General features: G+C 43.3%; 1 protein-coding gene across 4 annotated transcripts in view; it reads right to left on the reverse strand.

Annotated features, from left to right (window-relative positions):
• The window catches only part of Ankrd44 (ankyrin repeat domain 44), a 255,233-nt gene that overhangs the window by 152,042 nt on the left and 86,171 nt on the right, over positions 1-17,020 (reverse strand). For all 4 annotated transcript variants that reach the window (XM_051190211.1, XM_051190209.1, XM_051190210.1 and 1 more), the window contains exon 2: positions 11,921-12,004. In XM_051190211.1, coding sequence (XP_051046168.1) covers positions 11,921-12,004 — 84 coding nt within the window. The remainder of the gene's footprint in view (positions 1-11,920; positions 12,005-17,020) is intronic.

Below are 17,020 nucleotides of genomic sequence, written 5' to 3' on the forward strand. Positions count from 1 at the left end.
TAGTTAAATAAATTATTAAGACATAAAAATCAAAATATACTTTCAATGTCTCATTTCAGGTGATTCTATAAATGCAGGGAAAAGATGATTTTTTTTAAAGCTGAAAATATAAAACCAGGGAGAAGTTTGGTAATCACACCAAAAATAAAAAATAAAAAAAAAAAGCTTCTATTTATACCTTAGACTAGGACTGCTCACAGGTTGGGCACAGGGTTTCTGTTTGCAGTATTGGTTTATATGGAGGCTTATAAACAGTCAAGGTGCTAAAAGTAAGTGGCCATTGAGTCTTAATCCTGAACAGGATACAACTATCACATCTTCCAAAGCCCAAAGCCTGGAAACACCATGGAAGAAGAAGTAGAAATATTTTAAGAGCTAATGGGGGAGCATGCTATAAAATGCTGTCTTTTGGGTATGGCACAGCCATTTCTATCATGAACACAAATTAGCTCTGACCATCTACATAAGACCAGCATAGAGAAGATGAGGAGAGGGGGAGGAAGGAAGGGAGACAGGGAGGGAGGGAGGGAGGGAGGAAGGAAGGAAGGAAGGAAGGAAGGAGGGAAGGAAGGAAGGAAGGAAGGAAGAGCTATTTAGAAAGAAGAGGATCATTAGGAGTAGAAGGGAATAAGAAGGTGATTGATGGGGCTATGTTATCATCACAATATATTGTATACATGTATTAAGTTGTCACAAAATTATTAAAAAGCAGTATCCATTCCATTTCCAAAAACAAAATGAACATGTGCAAATTTGTTTAACCAGGCATCTGTAAATTTAGAAAACATACTAGTATATCACATTATTGTTCAATAATATGAACATACAATGCACATTTTTAAATATTTTAAGACACTGAGGTTCACATGGCATTTCCCCAGTCGGATCTTATACATTTCCTAGGATGCTATGTTCCCCCTTTGGGAGTCTACTACCTAGATCAAGGATCTTATTTTAGGTCTGGATCAACTAATGCAGACTGGTGTCTGCATCCATCCAAGATGTCCCTCATCAAGAATAATGTCTACCACTGTGCTGTTACTTCAGGGAGAAAGCCCACCAGAGTGTATAAGGACAAGCCTTGGGGGCAACCTGTGAGCAGGTCAAGCCTGTTCTTTCATGCCCTGGTTTAGGAACATCCTCTGATTATCTAATAGCATGAACTAGGATTGGTGGCTTCACTCCTGAGAGCTGGGCAAGTAGAAGAGATTGGAAAAGTTATTAATCACATAATTGGCTCCAGGGTAAAGATAGTCTTTAACACGTGATTTAACACCAACTGTACAACTCATCCTTTTCATTTTGGGTCTTCTTCTCAAAGAGTCACCTCTTGCCAGAGAGCATGCTAAGCCCGGCAACATCTTCTCAGCAGGGACTCCATGACTGAGTCTGGCTACCTGTCCTACATCACTCAGAGATCTGAGATCTTTGCAAAGTTGCTCATCCATGATCCTTGAGTTGCCATGTTAGAACTTCAGCTACACTGTGGCTGCACTGCAGAGAAAGCCCCACCACATAAAGAAGCCATGCTCACACTTAAAGATTCGTGAGTGAAAAGCCCCCAAATTACTGGATGTCAAGTCATCCAAGCTAATAAGTCTTTCCAACTAATCCCAGATGTCCTGAACCAGCAAAGGCTACCCCCACTGTGCCCTGCCAGGATTCCTAACCAGACAAGCTGCGAACACAATTGAGTAGCTGTTTTGTGCTTGTTATGCGCAACTGCCAGTCTCTGAGATCCTGAAGTTCTCTGTTATCACAGAAAGATATGTTCTGTTTACTGTTCAATGGCTTTATTTATTTTCTAAAGCAAGGCAACCAGGCGGTCACTGATATCCACTATAGAGGGAACTCTGTCAACAAGAACATTTATTAAACTCTACCCCTTGCCCAACAAACAGCCAATTACTGTATTTGCAGAATAATGGCCACTTCACTGCCCCCTGAAAAGCTAGTCTTTGGTTCTGTCTTCTTTTAGAAACAAAGTGACTCCTGATGTCATTTGTCACTCCTCCTCCACTCTGCATCTCAGGCCAGGTGCCACACTTGGCAACTAGCTCTTCCTTTTCCTTCACCTCTGACCTGTCATCTAACCTCAAGTGACCTGTCTCCACACCTCCAGAGAAACAGTGTGTGTATCCCCTGCCCTCCCGCCACACATACAACAAATCCAATGTGCAAGGCAGCACAACACCCCCCCCCCACCCCTACCATCCCACTTCAGAGTTCTTGCTCATATCTTTATCAAACCTGAAGAAGTTTCCAGTCTTCTCAAGATGTCCAGCTTCTCATGGCTGGTCTTGTCTCTACTGCTACAAAGACCTTTACTGTCTCTTTAAGTGGGACTCGTAGCTCACCATTAGCTTCCTTCTCAGTAGGCGTCTTACTTTATAAGTACCAATTGACCCACCTTCTCTATCTCCCCACTACACTGCAGGCTTCTGAAGACAGCAACCAGCCTACATTCTGCACCAAGGCATCCCCAGTACCTAGCACAGTGCATGGAAATTGCACCTGACGCCAAACGAGTATTCTGACTTGCACATCACACAGCAGAGGGCCCCTATTCACTCATCAGAGCCTCTGCTCTATTTATTGCCAGTCTGACCATGAGCCAGTCCTCAAAGTGTGGTCTCCAAACAGCAGTGCTAGCAGCCCCTGGAAACTCATTAGAAGCGCAGACCCTCGGGCCCCTCCTGGGACATGCCAGATGAGAAACCCTGGGGTGACGGCCATCAGCCTGTATTAATGTGCACTCTAAGATTCTGTTGCACACTGAAGTTCAAGAAACAATGACAGAGACTATTCTGGAGGTTTGGGGGTCGTCTGTTGGTTGGTCTGTTGGTTAGTCTCCCATTAAAAGTGACAAAGACAATTGGTAGAGAAGAATGAGAAGTCAGATGCCTTGCAAAGCACCATGTTAAGCTGATGTCCAGTGGACAGGAATCTTAGTCTTTCATACAGTAATGTGTTAAAAATCACTAAAGCATGAGGTACAGGAGCTTTCCAAATTATTTGGCTTATGAATTACCTCTTCTCCCCTCTTGGGAGGGAAACTCATTCTGAGAAACACACTTGGAAAATACTGCCATGGTGCACTCCTCTTTAGGGAAACCTCGGCACCATTCCAGGTCATTGCGCCCAGAGCACGTTAACACAGCTGAGCTAATGATGAGTCAGTGCAGTGATTCCATACATCTTCATCTCTTGTGATCTTAGATTTGAAAGTAAAAAAAAAAAAGAACTCTGGCCTTTGTGACCTTTGTGAAAGCCTGAAACGTTTATAAAGAGAAACAGGGAAGAATGGAGACTATAGCGATTATGAGCTGAAGGGCCATTTCTAGCAACGTTTCAAGTCTCCTGTATGGAGTGAGTGGCAGGGAAACCCCTCCTCAGACCATTCTAATGGAGTTGCAGAGAACCAATTCCCATCCAGGCCCCCCGTTTAATAGAGTGGGTGGAGATTCCCGATGATGGAGTTGCGAACTGTACAGGTGACTGAAAAATTATTGTTCCCAGATGACAATCAGTAACCTAGAGAACGCTAAGCCAGCTTGGGAAGAGGAAGTTAAAATATTCATACCAAACACGCAGTGTTTACTTAATCAGGGCTAATGATTGGCTCCTTAATGAGATTTTACAGGCTCAGCTGAACACAGAAAACATTTGCTTCCCTAAAAGCAAATAGGACTGTTTGCACTGTAACCAGACATCTGGAGCACAGAGGCCCTTCAGCCTGCAGGGGTACAGAGGGCAGATCTGGGGGAGCTTCTGATGATCTGTAGCCAGAGGAGAGGATGATTTGGAACCAACAAGCTAGGAAGGTGTAGGAGGATCTAATGCCACAAACACCAATGTAAGATTTGGGCAATTGTCCATTTCATAGAGGCAAAAATGGCCAAAGAAGTTATCACTAAGTCTCTGGTGAATCCAGAATATCTATTTAGGGAGGCCAAAGAAGTTATCACTAAGTCTCTGGTGAATCCAGAATATCTATTTAGGGAGGCTTTGGGGTGGCTCAACTTTGCATTTCAGGCAGTATGTTCTTACTCAGGTTATATGTTTTAAAAATTCAACAAAATAAAACAAGAAATTCCTTAAGGCAAGGAAAGAAAGATGAATAAGGGGAACATATTTTTTTACTCTCTCTCTCTCTCTCTCTCTCTGTGTGTGTGTGTGTGTGTGTAAGTCAGAAGTCAACTTTTAGGAGTGGTTCTCTCCTTCTGTTGTAGATTCTGAGGACTGAACTCAACTTATCAGACCTGCAGCCCAGTAATTGTTTCCACCCACTGAGTCATGTCACCAGACCCCCAGAGCACAGGATTTTTAGTAAACTAATCTAAATTCTTTTTCACTTATATTTTTATATGTGTATGTGTATAGGGGAGCCCAAGTACAATGGCTCATATGTGACAACTTGGGGAGTCAGTTCTCTCTTTCCACCATACAGGTCCCAAGGATTGGACACAGGACACTAAGCTTGGTGACAAGAGCCTCTACCTACTGAACCATCTCACCATCACTGAACTATTCTATCTAATACCATCATTAGGAATATGTGTCATCATACATTTGTGTGGAAAGCCATAGATTGCACATTAAGATAGTGCTAAGGTTGATTACATACTTCAGGTGATGATCATGTGACATGTGGAGGCTTATTGACTGTAACAAATTCATCACCGGGTAAAAGTGTTGGCAGTAAGGGGCTGTGCATGTGGATGACAAGGGCTATATGGATGCTGTCACTACTTTTTGCCTAATTTTCCTGTGAACCTATTACTGCACTGAAAAAAAAAAGAGCCTATTTTGAAAATATTCAATAAAATTAATTTTCTAATGACATTTTAGCACATTTAGTATAAGACAATTGCCCAGATTATAATTTAATCTTGCTAGCATTCTGTTCCTAATATTACCATTCTTAATGACTTAAAGAAGGTGGCTAATAGAGGTAGTGGGAAGACTTACAAGTTCTTCAGTTGTCCCTACACCCTCATCAGACATTGTTCCAACAGCAGTGACCATTGCTCTGAGACCTGGCCTCATAGGAGGTTCCCCCACAGAACACAGCCACATCTATTGGTGTACTGGTGCTCTGCATACTGTAATCCAGGAGGGCAGGGGCCACGTCCTGTAGTGGCACCTGACATGCATGGAACACAGCAGATGCTCCCTTAGTATCTACAGATTAAATGGAGTGAACTATCCATGGGTGAGTAGATCATTTATCTTCCTTTAAATACTTAAGTTTAATAAGGAAATGGCACTCATCAAACATAATAATTTACATGAGGAAGACCAATTTTTAAATTGGGATAAGGCTGAAGTCTGACCATCTTTAGAAACAAGAGGTCCATACCACAGCCCCCAAATGGACTTTTACAAAATGCAAAACAGGGTCACTGATGTGATCTTTCTAGAAAGTATCACATTTGGCCAGGGTCTTCTGAGTCATTGTTCAGAGTGATGGTGACAAAATCTCCCTCAGCATCTCCTAGTCTACCTATATTTATGTTTGTGGACATCCGATGCGCTTTCTGGGTGAAATTCACCCTTTAGTGAATACCCTTTTCCTGGGAGACATGAACGATACAGAGCACATGTCCATGTGGGGGAGAATGTTGAGATCTAAAACTTGCATTATTTTTAAAGTAAATTTGGCAAAATGTTAATGTTAGGGGTGGATGCAGGGTTACTCACTGAATAGTGTTTGACATTGTGATGGCTATTCCTGGTTGTCCACTTGACTGCATCTGGAGTTAACTACAACCTGTGTGCTGGGTACACCTGTGAAGGATTTTTCTTGGTTGGATCATCTGAAATGGGATGATCAATCACAAAAGCAGATCTTTCAAGGCGGAAGACCTATCTTTACTCGGGTCACACCATCTGGCGACAGCCTACATAAAGGACACAGAAGAAGGAAGCTTGCTCTTCACCTGCTAGCTCTCACTCTCACTGGTGAGTCCATTCCTTCACTGGCACCAGAGCCTGCTTCTTTAGGATTCTGACATCCAGCCTCATGTACTGAACAACTACTAGGTTCTTGAATTTTTCTCATTGGTAGACAGCCATTGCTGGACTAGCTGGACCACAGTCTGTAAAGATTCTAATAAATCCCATGTATATTCATTCTATCAATTTTGTTCCTCTAGGAAACCCTGACTAATGCAGACATCTTTCATAAGAAATTAATCTAGGGCGAAGAGATGGCTCTGGGAATGAGGGCAGCATACCTCTCTTGCAGAGGATCCAGGCTCAGTTCCCAGAGCATACTTCGTGGCTTATAACCATCTGTAACTACAGTTCCAGGGGATTCAGTGCCCTCATGACCTCCATATGCAACAGGCATTCAAGAGAGAAGAACCCTTGTGTAACAAAAAAGAACAGCACTCTGCAAGTCACTGTGGGTCTCAAATGCTATGCACTGAAATACCATCTGTACTTACCCACACAGACATACACAGACGGTCAACTGAAAAGTCAGACCTTTAGAACAAAAATTAACAATTGCAGATCCTGGTTTGTTGGCTTGTGTGTGTGTGTGCTGATGTGGGCAATTTATAAGCATAAAACAGTCAATACAAAAGCTTTTTCAGGGGGTAGATGGTACTGTTGTAAGTGGTATGCACGCTTGAAGAGCACAGACATTGCTGTCCCTAGATTACCAGTGTTCGGCATGAAGACCACAGCATTGACACTGCTCTCATAGTGACCAGAGAAGCCTTAACACCTGGTTATCTGCTGCTCCCATCCACAGTTAACAAAAAGCATGCAGGCTGGATTTGGCCCACACAGGTATCTTCTTTGGCATGACCAATGCTGGAACCAACATTTAACACATTAGGGATTTCTTGTGTTCTCTCCTTAAATCTATTTAAAGTCCAGTTATACTGCATGCACCGTCATCACTACACAGCACTCCAAAGGGCTAAGTGACTCATCACCTCACTGATGATGCCCTCCATTATGGACAGAGGTGAATTGCCAACCTTGCCTGCAGCTAGCTTCCTTACTTTTGAAGTTTCTCATTTCATCTAATTTGTAGGTTGCCCAAGACTCTTTACTGATATACATCTCAGAGCTTCAGTCCTTTATCAAATCTTTTACTAAAAAAGGAAAAGGAAGTATGGTATATCTATAAATGAGAAAAATAGACAAAGGTCCAGAAATATGGGAAACTAGGCTACAGAATCTATAGATCTATGCCAACATTTGGGGGAAGTCAACATGGGAGAATCAGGCCAAGAAAACTTTTTAAAGCATGGCAAAGTGATCATATTCCAAATTCCTTAGGGAGAGACATGTGTTTGCCCTCATGAAGTAAATTTATTTTGAAAATTTATTTTATTGTTTAAGTGTTTTGTCTGCATGGGTGTCTATGCACCATGCATGTACTTGGTGCCCGCAGAATCCAGAAGAGAGCATCAGATGCCCTGGAAATTGAGTTACAGATGGTTGTGAGCTGTCATGTGGGTGGTGGGACTAGAACCTGGATCCTCCGGAGGAATAGTCAGTATTCTGTACCACTGAATCATCAAATTGCTCCTGTGTGGATGTTTAAAGAAATCTACTCCAGCAGATGCCCAGATAAATCACAAGCTCACAACTGCTTATTTGTCTTATTCTTTATAAAGCTCCTGCTTGAAAAATGGCAGTTTCCTTCTCTCTCATTTGCATCTGGAGATTAACAATCTTTCACCACCTAAATTATTTCCTGGAGCCAAAACTGAGCACTAATGATTTCTTCCCCTTTGCTTACTGTAAGTTCTTTGCTTTTAACTTAAGATGAATCCCAGTTACAATCACATGTGAGTCCCTCCTATTGCGGAATAGAGAAGGTAAAGCAAAGTGCATCAGTATACTTAAGTCAAACTTTATTGCAAATAATAAATATGGTGTGGCTAACAAAATTTTTTTATATAAAATAGATAAATCAAAATAAATTGGGGACAAATGAACTGTTTGAGACTACTAATCAGTATATACTGAGTATTAAATAATATTGAAGAATCTTTGCTAATTGTATTTGATATAATAATGACCATGTGTTTCTATTAGTGGCTCTTTTTTTAACGAGAAATAAATACCTCACGTTTGGTATCACTTAGGAGTCACGAATGTTGGAAAAGCCATCTTTCACAGTTGGAAGACAAGGCTCTGTGAGCCTACATCAGGCAGGGAAGGAGTCATAACGTACATGAAGGTAAAATGTAATAGTCTGTATCTCTAACACTAAAATGGGGGTAGGGAGAACAGTGCTGTGAATTACTACTGTTAGCCGAGGGCACAGCACGGGGGTGGGGCTATCTGTGTCCCCACCAGTCATCAGCTTTGGGAGCTCTGTGTAATGGCCTTTCAGGGACCTCATCCATGAAGACAGATCACTACTTCTATAGACCGCCCCATCTAAAATTTCTTATCTTTGGGGCTGAAATTTTAATTTCTATAGCTCACAACCACCTGCCATAATGACAAGTCTGTTCTGGTTTAATGCAACTGTGCTCACCAGCTGTGTGTAGCAGGTTCCTGTCCTGAGTCTAGAGCATCTCCACTTTCTTAGCCGCCTTCCCCACTTCCACACTCACCATGGACAGGCCCCAATTTGTCTCTGTCCTGGCTGCTGTGAGGCAGAGTAAGATCATCCTCATGGCGTCAGGGTGCTGTAACATGACCCTGAAGTATGTCATTATTGAATTCCAAGTCTGATTCCATAGCCTCTCAAGTCTGGAATTCTAAAGTTGTAAATTGAGATGCTATTCTCTACCATAAGCTCAGTGTGGTTATTCCAGTGGAAATTTCTAAAACATTCCTAGTGATCAGCCACTTCTGGATCAGTTTACACGGACATCTTATACTATACAGCAGTCATCCCACATTTCTAGGCTCTGATACACTACTCACAGTAGAGGCAACAGAGTGGTTGTCCTGACATGCCACACGTTCCTCAAATCAGTCTACATTCTCTCAGCCTTCCAAACAGAACATCCACCTCCCAACTGAGCCCTGTCAGACCAGTTGCTTTCTCTGGCTCAATGATCTGCCCAGTTTGGAAAAAATAAAACATGGGCCATCACAGGGTAGCTCAACATCAAGCGATAGGGGCTGACGGATTCTCTCAGTGTGTTGCAAGGACCACAAGGGTAACAGAGCAAAAGAGAAGGAATGGAAGCATGGCTAGGCTGCCAAGCACACACTTTCCTGAACCTATGACACATGCACAACTAAATCAAGGAGGTGTCCAAAGTGATCAGAAAGACAGAAAAGGCCGTGGCAGTCTCTTCCAAGCCAGGGAGAGGGTAATGAAGACATCAGGCGGGAAGAAGGAATTAGGGTAACTTAGCAGAAACCTCAGTAGGAATGGAAGGGCAGATGAGGCTGGAGCACAGAAGTCGAAAAAGAGGAGGAAATCACACAATTAAGAAACTCAGTATAGATGGAAGGGTAGGATCCATGAATCTAGGGATAAGAAATCAAGTTTGGAGAAGCACAGAGAGGCCAGTCTGGATGGCACTGATTTCTCTATCAGGATCAACTAATCAAAGAGTGGTCCACATACAGCTAAAGAACTCGGGGTTCATCAAAGACTATACTGGGTGGGAAAGAAAAAACACGGTGAAAATATCAGGAAAGAAAAGGCACATCCCCAGCATAATGGATTAAGTGTGGTCAGAGAGGAAAGCAAAGTGTAAAGAGGGAAGATGACCAGTGTTACCTCAAGTAACAGGTGTGACTCACCCACACGCTCCTTCCTTCACATTTAAATGCATTTGTCACCAGACCTGTGAAAACCTTTCCACACTTTCCATCTAAGCTCCTTTATTCAGACAGACACCAGATGACCCTAATAGTGACTACAGAAACCACACATCCATCCCTGGGACTCCATGTAAAACGGGAACACTCTCGTCATCTGTTGCTGAGAGAACTAAGCTCCCTATTTCAAACATTCATCAGAGATCTCCGTGTTACCAGAGCTAAACCTAGCTAACTCAGTGACAGCTGGACACAATTCAAGCAATTTGTACCAATCAGCAATGCTTGTTACTTTTCCAAAAAGAAACAAAGGCCATTCAGAGGTCAGTACAATTTCCTGAGGTGCAGCTAAATAAAAGTTCTGCTTGCTTGTGACCATTAGGAAAAGGTAGTAACCTTGCCTTAGGCTTGCTGGGGCTTGGCCCACAGCCACCAAATAGTATGGGCAAATTCCTGTGATGTCAAAGCTCTTGACAGGGAAGTTGCTTCATAGCCTCCTGGTCACACCCCAAGGTCCCTGGACCAATGCCCAGCAAGTCCTCTGTCCCTGACTTTATCCCGGCTTACATTGCAAAAAACACATCTCAAACATTGCCCTGTTGTTTTCTCTGCCAACTGGGGAGAAACTGCCAAAGGCTTTCCAGAGAGCCACACCTGTCTGTGCTGCCTCCGAACAAAGGCTGCTCAAAGAGAGCCGCCAGCAGATCTGATAGAGATACCACCTCAGAGATGGATTATCGCCCGGAGCAAAGTCCTGCTTGCACAGAAGATGTACTTGACTCTCCCTGTCTTTTCTTCTGAACACTAAACTTTCAAGAGGACTGTCCCCTAGGACCTGAGCACTCTGATAATCAGATTATGTTAAACGAATTAGCAGCATGTCCTACGCCTAACTGCTTGTTAGGCCAAACTCTAGGAAACTACCAAAAGGGACAATTCTTGACTAAAGCCTTTTCCCTTTGTTTAGTGTAGGTGACTTATTTTATGGAAGCTTTGCAGATATGGTGTGGGTGTTAATCTTTTGGCGGATGTGCCTTGGGCCTTTTTGGAATTCAGTGAAATACCTCGACCCTTTTCTCAGGAAAATATGATGTGCCTGGTGTTCAAGCACACCCATGGTTTAGACAACTTCAGAGAGGGCATAAGCGAAACTGAGTTCAGTGGTTCACCCCAGGTTCATGAACTCCTCAGAACAAGAACCAGCAGGCTTCTATAAAGGGCAGAGCGTGAGTGGGTCTGGCTTTGCCCAACACCTCGGCTCAGTGAGTGTAGTGTGAAAGCAGGACAGATAGTGTGTGCACGATGGATGGCCACGACGTCTGTGGACACTCAAGCTTCCACCTCCTAGCAACTGCTCTTGTCAAAAATTGTTACTCTCCTCATCTCTTTTCAGTCACTGAAAAAAAAAAAAATCAAAGGTTTTCATATCTGCTGGCCCAGTCTGCCAAACTTCATTAGAGAGCCAAGGTGAAGCACATCAGAAAAGAACAATGCTATATCCTCCCTCTCACTGCCTTCTTAATAGGGGCCGGGATCCTTTCCTTGTGGATCTGTGCAGCAAACCACAGGCGTAGCTGCTGTCGGCGTGCTCGTAATTCTACTCTAGACTGTGCTCACTGTCAGATCTGTCACTGTATCTTAAGAAGTATATAGACGGAATATACAGTGGCTTTTTCCCTGCAACTTGCCTCAACTCAGTCATATTTTTCACTTTTTCTGTGGTGGGAAGGTGAGTGACAGGGAAAGTGTAAAACCCTCAGCTTCAGAGCAGTCTTTCTGACTGTATAAAAGTTCACAGAGATGAATAGCATTTGCAGCTGGGGAAGTGCTTACATGGTTCCTTAAACTACTGTATGATGTCTTCGCTTATAAATTGATTAGAATAAAGCCATTTTAAGCATGCATATTACTGCATCCTAATTTTTTTTTCTTTTTTGCACAGTGCTGGGGGTCCAACCCAGGCCTGGTGTGTCCTAGGCAAGCACAACTATATTTCAATTAACTGACTTGGTCTAACCCTAGAGTTTCATTGCATGGGTTTTTAAAACAATAGCCTAACAAGCAGCCCAGGGTTCTAATTATTTACTTCAGGAGCCCACAGCATAGGAAATGTCAACAGCTTATCCCCGAAGAGAACCTGCTCAACCAGAGCATCTCTTACCAATGCGTTCACATCTTCAGTCTTGTGGATGAGCGTGCGGATCTCCTCTGGATCACCGCTGAAGATGGCTTGGACCAGTGGTGGCTGCAAAAAAAAAAAAAAAACCAAGAGTCTGAGATTTAGGACCATTACTAATATGTAGATTTCCATTCTCATGTAGATAGCAGGAAGGAGATTTGTTCCCTCTAGGTTTATTCAAGAATTGCTGATGAGCAGGCAAAGATAAATAAGACCCAGGCTACATCCACCAGGAGTCTAGTGGGGGAGATAGTCACATAAAGAAATAACTCCAATACAACCTGGAAGCTGAGACACATAGCCACTGTCTGGGGGCTATGCACTAAAATACAGCAGAGTAAGAAAATCTCCCACAATTCAAAGTGTTTGTGATAAACCCTTAAAGTCCCTGTTGATGATACTACCAAATGCAGGATTTCTATAGTCAGCGCCTGTTAAACCTCTTCACCCACAACACAAATGTTAAAGTTAACTCTGAAAGTCACTGGAGACGGGGCCCTTGAGAGCTTACTGGGAGGTTCACAGCTACTCCTGTACCCTCAACAGAAGACTGGTCCTATGTCCTCATCCATCCAAATGCACAGCTTTGGGAGGGATGCACAGAGAGCAGTGAGGAAAGGAGAGGATGCCTACCTCGCAAGCCAGACCAGCTGAATCAACCCTGGCAATCAATGGCATGACAGATCCTGCAGCCAGATTGCCCTCACCTCTAAGACAAGGCCTTTATAGAGGAGGTTATGACTGAAACACTTGTTGACCAGTCTTTGAAAACACCTTGCAATCATTCCCAGATACTTCCATAGCTTTAGCCAACAGGCACTGACTGGTTTATGATGGTTACATCCATAAATAAGATATAACCAAAACTAGTTAACGAACAAGGTAGGAGACGGGGCAAAGAAGAACCCATTACACAGCTGAAGGAGTTATAAAATGTGATAAAGACCTAGCTGCAAGGGCAGTGAGCTCTGTGGGGTAAGAGGGAGGTAACGACCGGGTATCCAAAGACCCTGGAAGAAGGCCCCTTAACAATTGAGTGGAGAAGGAAGGGTACTCCATCCTAAAGAGAAAGTATGCAAAGGGGTGGCTATGCATAGAACCTGTCAGCCAGAAACCATCACTAACTGGGGAATGGCATGTGGGATAAAGAAGGATAAATGGAAAAACATCTCTTTCCTACCCACTTATCTCTCAGTCCTACTATGTGCCAAGGTGTAGGGACAGCTTTTCAATTTGTCAACAACTATACACCCAAAAAAAGATGGTTCTAAAAAACAAGGCAAGTTTTCTACTGGTCCAGTCATAGCTGGTGACTCTACAGAGACAGAGAGCCTCTTCTCTTTCCTGCTGCCTTCCTGTTAACCAAGTCACCAGCAGAATCATAGTCATCTTTTCACATCCTTCTGCCTTCTGGGCTCTCAGCAAAACACTGTTGGGTGAGTTTCTGCCTAAATGAATCTCAAGGGGAAAAACAATCAACAGCCATAAGACAATGTGTAGAGGCAGAGCCTGGAGGACTGTCCTGTTAAATCAACAGAGGTCACAAAACAGCTGACAAGTTCAGATTCTAAGATGCAAGCCCAACCCAGTCATTACTGCACCAGGACACAGTGAGCTGCACAGGGCCTCTCACTCAGGAGCACAAGGAATGCAGAAAAATCCTCTGCAGGACTCATTAAGGCCTCTGTGCTCCTCAAGGGAGGCAAGGCTCCAAGTAATGATTGGAATGTTCTCAAAGAGAGGCTCCTGGCCACAGCTGCCAGGGAAAGAGGCCAGAGCAGTCTCTAAGCACATGGAGGTGTGTCAAGCTTCCCAGTGCCCTGGGCCCAGCCATGCTGAGAGCCGCTTTGTAACGCTTGGTCAGACATGGATCTGCTGGTTTCCACAGGAAGAGCTGAGATTTTTGTCCTCCAGTGATGCTCTGAAATATACACATCTGCACATGCACAACCACACGTTTATGCACTGTGAGAATACATATCTATGCTTGGACATATATGCATAGAGGCATGTGTTAACTCACTTACAGATACCTCCCACTCTGCAAACGCGCCCATTGGTCACTCAGGTGCCACCACAGCTATGAGATCAACTGCCACTGTACTCAAGTACCCCTTACTTATCAATGGCCCCAAAGCACAACAGTAGTGGTGATGGCGATTTTATCATGGTATGACTGCTTTCTTTGATTACTGATTGTTACCGTTAATCTGTGAATCAAATGTTATCATAAGGGGGTGTCTATATACCTGGTTAAAAAGCATAATACACACTGTCCACTGTTTCAGGCACTCACTGGGTTTTGAGGAATACATCCCCTGCAGACAGGGAGAAACTACCATATTCCTTTTAAAACTCTGCACACTTTAATACAAGGATAATATGAGACTGGGCTGTGCAGAATTCAACAAGCTCACTCATAACAAGGGTCAAATTGTTTAAAAAAAAAAAAACAGGGGAAAGGGAGAATTTTAAGAGACGGAGCAGTCATCCCCACTTCTATTACTAGAATTTTCTTTGCACCTTAGCAGCTATATATTGGCAATGCTTGCCATGAACTGTGAATACTGGCGCTGGCCCCTGAGTAGACTCAGAAGACAGCTGGACACTTCCCAGCCTAGTTTCCCAGTAGCACAAGACAAACACATTTGGATGGGACTTGTCCTCAACTTCCATCCACTCCATCTTTCCTGAAAGGGAGGCCTGTCACATTTAGAAGTGACTGACTGCCAAGGTGACAACACTTGGCCGATAAGGACAGCAGAGCAGCAGGCTCCTTATATTTGATGGCCATTGTGAGCTCTGCAGCAAACATGAAAAAAAGTAAAGGTTCAGCAGAAATCCACTTGTCCTACTCATGGCCCTTTCATCCCAGTGCAGTACGTACCTTCCTCCCTTCCTTCCTCCCTTCCTTTCTTTCTCCCTTCCTCCCTTTCTACTCCCCTCCCTCCTTCCCTCCTTTTTTCTTTCTTTCTTTCTTTGAAGCCTTGGAAAACAAACCTGAAAAAACACTTCATTTTTCAAAGCTAAGACCATCAAGACAGTAGTCTCAAACTCTGAAGTAGGGTTACAATTCCACTAGGGGGCGCAAGATAGTAATTTGTTGTCCTATCAGTGTTCAGGTCCTATAATTAAGGGGAAGAAGTTACAGGTTCACTTCAGCTTCTAAGAAAGTTCTGTAACAAGCAAACATGTACACTCACACACACACACAGAGAGAGAGAGAGAGAGAGAGAGAGAGAGAGAGAGAGAGAGAGAGAGAGAGAGAGAGCATGAACACACCAAAAAGAAGTAAAGACGAAAATAATCAAACAGTATGTTTTAAACCCAGCCTTCCTACTGAGTTGTAAGCCCACTGTCTTAGGAAATAAGCACAGGGCTATCTGAACAAATTCTAGGTTCAAAAATGTCATTTTCATTATTTGAAAACACAATTCAGAGGACTGAGTAGATGGCTCAGTTGGTAAAGTAGCTGTCACGCAAACATGAGGACTTGAGTTCAGATCCTGGGTATTCATGTAGAACTAGGCACAGTGGCCTATCTGTAACCCCATGCTGGAGACAGGGCAGCAGAGACAGGCAGATCCACAGAGTCGTTGCCCAGCCAGCCTAGCTCAATCAATGAGCTGCAGGTTCAATGACAGACCTCTGCCTCGAAAAACAAGGTGAAGGCCAGGTATGATGGCAAAGCCTTTAATTCCACACTCAGGAAGCAGAGCAGATGAGTTCAAGGCCAGCCTGGTCTACATAGAGAGTTCCAGGAGAGCCAGGGCTTCATAACAGAGAAATCTGCCTCCATAAGCATTCGAATACACATGTACAAACAAACATGAACACATACACACACTACATATCAACACAGACAGAAATGAAAAGCACAATTCCTCTCTTACTTCCATTAAAATTATGTTAGCCATGGCATCAGCCATGCCATCCATTTAAGATAAAAGCCCTGGGGGCTGGGAAAGTGTATTTCATCCTGGGTTCAATCAGAGCAACTGACACAAAGGAAAAAGAAAAGGTAAACCGATAAGCTTGGGCTGGGGACATAGTCCACTGGTAGATTATTTACCTTACCGGCATGAGGGTCCAAGCCTCAGAGCATCAACAAAATCACATGTTCTATGGAAACCACTAACTAGACTTCTGCTAAACCCACTTTGGTCAGCTGCAAGCTCTGTACTAAGCAAACCTTGAATGAGAAGCAGAGGGACAGTGTGTCACTGAGGCCAGGAACTGGAGCCAGGGGTAACAGATCAAACACATGCAGAAGACGCCCTAGCACTGTCTACATCCCTGGCTCATTGCTTGTCTTTCTCTGACAAGATCTGGTAACTAAACCCCAAATATAAAAGCAAGCATCTTGCATTCTAATCAGGAATGGATCCTGGAATCAATCAATAACCAAGGGGAAGCAGTGATGTTCCTAAACATCTGTCTGTACTTGAACATCTCCCAGCATCGTGCGTCATTAACACAGGATGGAAGCATGTTATTAGTTCCTAATCGCTGACACAGCAATAATCTGGTCAGACAAAGCCACTCATGTGAGTGAGCTGGAATACTCATTAAGTAACAACTGCCTTTTATGAGGCAGAGATTGTATTTTTGCAAAAGGATAACAAAAATCTGTTCAAGCCACCTGATTTAATTTGGCTGTTGTTCTTTGTGCTGGTCCTGCTGTATGACAAAAATGTCACCAAGAATGCTGCTGAATGCTTCCTGACCATTGACCATTCTTACTTGGGAAACTCACACCATCACAAAAGATATTGATGATAATAAAAGCACTGTACGAACCAGACAGAATACACTTAACCCTCGTAAACATTATTTTTAGTTAGGGAGTGATGCAGAGTATTTGAAAATGTCTCTTAGGTGGGTGTGGTGGCTCACACCTGTAATCCTGGCACTTGGATCATCTTGGGAGATAGAGGGAGAAGTTCATGAGTTCCAGGGCAGCATGGGATATGGCAAACATCTGTCTATAAATTGATAATTAATTAATTAATGAAGTCTGGGGACTCAGTAAAGTTATAATTTCAATTATCAGAACCCACATTCAAAACAAAGCAAGGTCTG

The sequence above is a fragment of the Phodopus roborovskii genome, unplaced genomic scaffold (assembly GCF_943737965.1).
Source record: "Phodopus roborovskii unplaced genomic scaffold, PHOROB, whole genome shotgun sequence".
Lineage (NCBI taxonomy): Eukaryota > Metazoa > Chordata > Mammalia > Rodentia > Cricetidae > Phodopus > Phodopus roborovskii.